This window comes from Chionomys nivalis, chromosome 7 (assembly GCF_950005125.1).
Source record: "Chionomys nivalis chromosome 7, mChiNiv1.1, whole genome shotgun sequence".
Taxonomy (NCBI): domain Eukaryota; kingdom Metazoa; phylum Chordata; class Mammalia; order Rodentia; family Cricetidae; genus Chionomys; species Chionomys nivalis.
In genome coordinates this window covers 55,076,522-55,084,641 of record NC_080092.1, presented here as the reverse complement: position 1 = coordinate 55,084,641, position 8,120 = coordinate 55,076,522, and the positions used below count along the sequence as shown (strand labels likewise).

Sequence of the window (8,120 nt, the reverse complement as noted above, 5' to 3'; positions counted from 1 at the left end):
AGGTACCTCATGAGAAAATGCAGTAAGAGGCACAGTCCTGGGGTATCTGGTAGCTGTGGCATTTATTAGCCATGAAGACAAAAACAATATGAAGGTTTAGTATCAGCGGATTCTTATTGATGTCCCGAGAATTAATGTAGGGAAATGACACACTGATAGCTACCAATGTTGAAGTCATAATCTATGACAGGATAAAAAACCAGGAATCCCCCAAGGCACATGGAGGGTTATTCATTCCTCTGTAGAGACAAATGGGCTGACAATCTGGGCTGGATCTGATTGTGAGGCCCTAAGTTTGCAACACATTTCAGTGCTCACTCATTCCAATGTCATGATTAGAGAAGGGAACTGGAGAGGACATGGGACTCTGCGATAGGGAATGGGATCCCTCGGCACTGGAGTGCAGCACTGGTAAATTTCTAGTCTTTAAGTTACCTTGGTAGCTATGCAACTTCATTGCTGTCTTGGGGCTCATGCTCACTGTGGGAGAGAATCACTGTGCTTTGAAGAAAAGCCGTTAGTCAATGCTCACAGTTGTGGTAATTCAATGGATACCCTCCCAAGCCCTTCATGCTTCTGGTCCATTGAGATGGAGAGATGAGGCTTCTTTGGAAGGAAATACCTTGCTGTACACACCAAAGATCCTGGGGTGTATTTACTGGACATCAGCAGGAACATGTTATGAGTAATTTCTTCCGTGGGTTGTTGAATCATTATTGTTGTTGGAGAACAAAGCCAGAAATCCTAGATTAGCATCTTACATAGGTTTATATATACATCTGTCCAGGAAAACACAAAAGCCATTTTTTTTGTCCTTTGTAGTACATCATATTGGAAGACACATGATTTGTTTAAATGTAGGCATGCCATTTTGATCATTCGTAAAGGGTGACTTACACAGAAATATGTATAGATAGATGGTACTTTTCTATCATTGTTAATAAGTAGCTTGCAAAAACTGCTGTCACATTTCACCAGTATTGCTTTTTCAAATATAAAATTTATTAGTTTAATTCTATCCTCAAGGATGAACATTCTTTCTTGATTTGGCATTCCTTTTCTTTCCTCACCTCGCCCTCTCCTCATTCATCAACATATACCAGTGAGATATGCTTATCTTCAATTTTTTACTTAGTTATGATGCATTAGTATCATTATTCTGTTGTTCTATTATCCAAGACATAACCAATAAAAAACGTTCAAAATGACGTCTTTGTCTCTTGGTATGTTTCCACCAATTTCGGGGTCTTACTCTCTGACCTGTTTAAAGAAGAAGCTTGTGATTTACTTTAAGGAGGGTATGTAAAAAGTCATGGGCCAAAGGGGATTTTATTTAGTTAGATGAGGTAGCATTCTCTAGTTCAGTCTAGGGAACAGAGAGTTAATGAGTTTTCTTGGAAGACGTCCAATGCTACTGGACCACATCTATCTCCTTTTCAAGAACTTGCTCCTGAGGGAATGTGTGCATCTTGAGGCAATTGCTAAGCTCCAGCTTCTCATAAGAGATGGAATCTCACACTAGTTGTTTTGGGAAAATAAGTAGATGGGTAAGTCCTCTGACAGCCCGGGGCTGGAACACTTCATGCGATATTATTGGGGTCTTGATGTTGAGTAACAGAGCTCATTCTGCAGTTCTGCTGCATGGGGGTGTGTAGGGCTCCCTTGAGCACCAAAGGAGACTTCAGGATGTGAGCTTATTAGACTCCATTTGAAAGAGAAACAGCCTCAGAGTCTCAGGTAACTTTTCATGTTACCTTGATCAACATAGAGAACTGAAGAAGAGGGCACAGGTCATTGTTACGATGACTGGAACACACCCATACACTATGGTAAGTTCACAACTGGGGTGGAACACCATCCTTAAAGGACACTTGTTTATCATTGGAAGAAAATATAAGATTTGCTTCCCAAAGAGCAAATAGAAGAGGAAATAAATCTATGATCACCAGACAGTGAAAGTCTTGACAACTGCAGTGCTTGGGAGGAAAGATGAGATACACTTCAAATCTTTCCAAAATACAGGATTCCTATGGAAGTTGGTGCACTCAACAAACACTTCAGTGGAAGGGTCCAGGAAATGGACTGCAGGGAGAGCCAATGAAGGAGGAGCCCTAAGACTGGTGGGCCAGTAAAGGCTCTGTGAGCAAGGATCATGAAGTGAGATAGAGCCATCTTTGCCGGCAGTAGGACAGGCAGGTGAAATAAACCTTCTCCTTCACGTAGAGGAAATTCTGGGTGCATCTTTCAGCCTGGAAGTAAGTCTCATACTCTCACCCTAGAGCATACATTCAGAATGGAGAATATTCTAGGGGGAATGGAGTACATGCTTTGTCTGAGGAGTTTCTTCCTGGGGGTGGATCCTATATGTTAGGATCTTGATCAAGGCAAACCTGTACTTGGCCCATTAAACACAACTGCAGATAAAATAGAATTTGAAATTTCTTGTCTCTCTGGCCAGTAGAAAGTCCCCCCTTGAACTCTTTCTCAGAAATCAGGGTGACTAGTTTCTGTTTCATGCGCCCTACTTTCTGAGGACAGAAAGGAGCAGCAGAGCTATGTGTGCCCAATGTTCATGTACATACCGAGCACTCTTTGTTCACAGTGGAAATAAAAGGGAGGGGCTGGCCTTTCATGTGGTGGTGACGGTGGAGTTAGCAGATATCGTGACTAATTATTCTGTTTAAACAGTGGCAGTGAAGTTTAATTTCTGTCTAGCCAGTTAGGTGCAGAAAGGCTTTGAGGTCTTTGGGAACTGGTGTAACTTTAATGAAGTGATGGGGTAGAGGTTGCTGGAGGAGCATCCCATACCCAAAGAATGTGAGTGGAAAATCCACACCGGAAGTCCAGGTACGGGTTGACATAAACTCTTCCTGGCTGAGGAATTGAAAACTATCTCATTTGACTAACAGTGCACACACAACAAGGGTGGGACTGTTTGTGGAAAAGATAAGGGTTGGGTCCCTAGGAGACCACCCGGACAGAGCTAGCCCAGAAAGACAACTGGGGAGCCACAAAGCAGAGTCTGTTAGACCACCATGGTAGAAAGTCCCTGTCACTGAACAACAGCTGCCAAAGCAACTGACTGATTTTGGTTCAAGCATGGGCTTTGAAAGACTATTGTTCTGTCTAAAGCACACCACACCACGGTAGGCCATTTGGAATCAATAAGAGTAGAGATCACACCCAGGTTCTGCTCTTTTCTCATGTGTGACCTTCAGGCAACTCATGACCCTTACCTTCCTTGCTCAGCACAGGATTGCAGTGAGGTCTGCTAGTTCCTCTGAGAGGATTTAAGATTTAGAAGTTTTGGCATCAGGGACCTGCTGGATTTGGGTTTGTATATTCTTTCAAGACTTTTATAATTTTAGCTCTTATGTGTTAGACCTTTGTCCATTCTGAATTAGTATTGCATATGATCTGAGGTAGAGTTCTAATTCATTCCTTTGCATGTAGACAAACTGCCTGATGGATATAAATAAGAAACGCTTTGTTACTTTTCTGATGTTGAGCTTCATTTCCACTTTAAATGTTTTTCCTTCTTCCTGCTTTTCTTTACTTTGCTCTTGTCCTTGTGTATTATATTGTTTATTGTATCTTGCAAAGGTGTTTGAGGCAGTGTATTTTCTTTTGCTGTGCTAATAGTATTCCATAGACTCTGATGTGTGACATTATTACGATTATTTTCTAGGCAGTCAGTAATTTAGAGGGTTAAAATTATTTAACTTTGTAACTGGCATATAATTGCACACATTTATGGGTAGTGTATGATAATTCAATGCTTGTAGAATAGTGGTCTTTAGAGGGGAGGAAGTCCTGGGAGAGATCTTGGGGAGGGAGTGATGAATGCATAGTTAACAAGGAGGAAATGACAGTGTTCTACAACACAGTCAGTGGTCCCGCTTGGCAATAACCTATTATATGTTTTATAGAATTCAAAATTTTAAAATGCCTTTTTTGTTATTAATAATTATCCACTAAATACATTTAGTTTTTTTTCCAAATTGATGAGGCATGTTTACTTTCTAATTTTGCTACTGTCTTCTTTAAGTCCTGTAAATTAATTTTAATTGAATTTTTATGAGAGGTCATAAATTGGTTCATTATCAGTTTTTTGAGATTGGGCTTAGTTCTATCATCTTATGCAGTATATATTTGGTAAGTTAAGTAGAAGATTGGAAGTAAAATATTTTCATGGGCATAACTGGAAATAGAGTGATAATGTACATATTCACATATATATTTTACTATTTTGTTTAGCGTTTTACATTTTTCCATCTCTTTAAATGACCTCTCATGTAGCCCAGGTTGGACTCAAGTTCACTACGTAGAGGAGGCTAGCCATTAGCTGTTGATCTTTCTCCCTTCATATCCCATGAGCTAGAATCACAAGTGCCTCCCCAGTTTTGCAATTCTAGACAGCAGTGGTTTTGATCTTTTCTTCCTGTTTAACTGAATCTCTGAGAATAGTCTAGATATCACAAGTCTTTACTAAGTAGTTTTCTTACTGGAGAAACATGATTTCTAGAAGAATGGGAAGCATGAGCTGTTGTCTTCAGAATATTAAGTTTGCGACACTGTTGGATCAGAACAGTTGCCCATGGATCCAAGATTGATTTGAGTGGGTTTGGCAGGCTGAATCCAAATGGCCTAAGATTTCAGTATAGATAGTTGTGCCCATATCTTGAGATTGAAGACTGTCTGGAGTTATAGATTATTACTGTGTTAGTAATCTGTCACTGAACCAGGTGTAGTGTTGGCATTCAGTACCTATAGAACATATGAAGTGGATGACAAATCTTGAATTCTTAGAGCTTTGCTAAGTAAGATTATATATAGTTCAAGCAAAGTTACCTTGTTCAGATGATATGCAGAAAAATACCCAAGAACTATTTTAATGGTTATAATTTGAATCTTGCAGAACTTTCTGGAAGAACATCTTGGGCAGGCTGCAATAAGTGGTCTATGAATATTCCAAATGGTTACTATGCAAACTCTGTGATTCTTCTCTAAATCTCAGAGAAGGGTGTGTGCAGCAATCTTCTAGAGTGAAACATCTCAGAAAGCAAGCTCAGGACTTCCCTCACTGACCTCGGTGCTCATGGCAAGAGGGAACCAGACCAGCACTTTTGAGTTCCTCCTCTGGGGACTCTCAGAGCAGCCAGAGCAGCAGCGCATCCTCTTCCTGCTCTTCCTGTGGATGTACCTGGTTACTGCGGCTGGCAATCTGCTCATTGTCCTGGCCATTGTTACTGATGTACGACTCCACACCCCCATGTACTTCTTCCTGGCCAGCCTGTCCTGTGCTGACATCCTTTTCACCTCCACCACGGTACCCAAGGCCCTGGTGAACATCTATTCCCAGAGCAGAACCATCTCCTATGCAGGATGTCTGGTCCAGCTCTACTTCTTCTTAACCTTTGGAGACATGGATAGCTTCCTCCTGGCCACAATGGCCTATGACCGATTTGTGGCCATTTGTCACCCTCTCCACTACACAATGATCATGAGCTTCAGGCGTTGCTCACTCTTGGTGACAGCCTGCTGGACCCTTACAAATCTTGTTGCCATGACACACACCTTCCTCATATTCCGGCTCTCCTTCTGCTCCAAGAAGGTCATTCCAGATTTCTACTGTGACCTGGGGCCCCTGATGAAGATTTCTTGCTCTGATACCAGAATTAATGAGCTTGTGGTTCTCTTCTTGGGGGGTACAGCCATATTAGCCCCCCTTTTACTCATCATTGTATCTTATATCCGCATTATACTAGCTGTCCTCAGGGTCCCATCTGCTCAAGGGAGGCGCAAGGCCTTTTCTACCTGTGGGTCCCACCTTGCTGTGGTGGCCTTGTTCTTTGGAACAGTGATAAGGGCTTATCTGTGCCCCTCATCCTCAACCTCCAACTCAGTGGTAGAGGACACAGCAGCTACTGTCATGTACACGGTGGTGACTCCACTGCTGAATCCCTTCATTTACAGCCTGAGGAACAAAGACATGAAGGGGGCACTGGTCAGAATTTTCAGGGTCAAAGTCTCTTTCTCCTAAAGCCAGTGACTTCTGCAGAAAAACTGAAGGTGTCCTCAATTCCCTCTGCTGAGGATCTTCCAGAATTTTCTACCTCAAGTGTCTCCTTCGGAATCCTAAAGACGCTCTATCATGGACTCGCTCACTCATTCCTCATGTTAAGTTTCTTAGATTTGATCAAAACTTGATAATTTTAGAGTTGGAGTGTTGAATATCCATAGTCAAATTATCTTTACTATACCTATGTCTCTTAATAGGCATCCGTTGTTCATTTCTGTATCTGACCTAACATTTTTTGACAAATATATAGTCTTTGAAATATGTTCCTAAGAGACTCACTTCCATGAGTTCAAAAGCTAAAAGCATCATGTGAAACTTATAGCAGTTTTCTCTGCTTTGATACAACCTACTTACTTTCTGTCCTCACCAATGCACTTGGCAAATTCGTTAACTTGTGAGATTTTGTTCTATAATTAATAAGGGTTCATGTTGCTGCTTCTATGTTATTTGAGACAACCAGAATCAATGTTACCTGATCATGATCTCCTTTTTGGCTCATAGAGAAACTAACTTGGGGACTAAAGAGATAGCTCAGCTTTTAAGATCATACTGACAGAGCGATGACAAACAAATCAACCAAAGAGACTGAAGGAGCCTGAGAAAGATGAAGAGTTTTTGAACATATGACTTATATAGAATCACATGAAAATTGATTACCTAGACATTAAAAGTAAACCATAAAAATAATTTCTAAAGGATTGTGAAAGGCAAAAATGTAAAAATCAATTATAGAAAATATCTGTATTAAATTAAGGTAGGAACTACCAACTTCACCTAGGTCAGATTGCACACACACACACACACACACACACACACACACACACACACACACAGAAGAAAACCCAAGAAAACTTATTGTAAACTTCCACTATTTTTAAACCAGCATATGGAAAAATAAAATGGAGAGACACACTCTGGGCTAGCTAAAAGAATCTGCCACACACATTTCCACAAAGGATTAATAGTTGGCAAACTATTAATTAGTTGGGAAACTAGTCTTGGGAAATATCAATATTTCTAGCCTATCTCATTGCTTTATGGCCCTAGCTTCCTCTTTCCATCATTATAACTGAGGATTGGCTTCCAATATTGCTGTAGATAAATTTTTCAAGTCTTGGGGGATGATTCTGTTCTCAGTTGCCCATGAATTTAGCATCTGCTTCACATAGAGTGAATGCATACCATTTCAAATGACTGCTTCCTTAAATCTCCTCAAATCTAATATTACTATAGGATTCCATGAAATTTCTGCATAACACTGGGGCTGCCTATCATCTGTTGATTGTTCCTGTATAGCAACTGGATAAGCTTTGTTTTCTAAGAACCTTGGGCTGTAGCTTTTCAGTTTCATCATGTAGTGATGCAGTAGGTTCTTGTCTAAATTCCTCTGTCTGTGTCTAAAGTATTCTTATTTTCATTGATAGAAAATAGATAAGAAATCTGGGTTAAGTTGCAAGAGCTTGTTAGTAACAAGCCTATGCTACCAACTGAAAATTAATAATTAATAAGAAGTCTCTGTGTGGTTATTTGGGGCAAGTTGGCCTACATGTTAGTGTCATTTCATTGTTCCATTATCCAAGACGTAGCCATTAAGAACCATTCAAAATGACTTCTTTGTCTCTTGGCATGTTCCCACCAATCTCAAACTTATTCTTGAACCTCTTTACAGCACATGCTATTACCATGTACAAAGAGTGAGGGAAAATCCACACTGAAAGGAGAATGTTAATGATTTAATATGTATATACATATAAATATACATTTATACATAATGTATATTTCATAGTAGTATTTTATATAATATACATTATATACTATATAAATATATGTTTATATGTATATACATATACATAATATATATGTATAAATATTTTAATATTTATACATAATATATTTACTGTCTCAAAATCTCCATAAAATGAAACAATTTAAACAAAAGCTTTTGATTTATTTTAAGGGGGTTGTGTAAAAAGTCATACACCAAAGGAGTTTTTATTTAGTTGTATGGGGTATCATTCTCTGGTTCAGTCTAGGAAAC

The 8,120-nt window shown here is 39.7% G+C and overlaps 1 protein-coding gene across 1 annotated transcript; it reads left to right on the top strand.

The window, feature by feature from the left end:
- The first annotated feature begins 5,098 nt into the window (after positions 1-5,098).
- Positions 5,099-6,043, top strand: LOC130878156 (olfactory receptor 1P1-like). The gene has a single exon (XM_057775971.1). It carries the CDS (start codon positions 5,099-5,101, stop codon positions 6,041-6,043), a length of 945 nt encoding a protein of 314 aa, XP_057631954.1.
- The last annotated feature ends 2,077 nt before the right edge of the window (positions 6,044-8,120 follow it).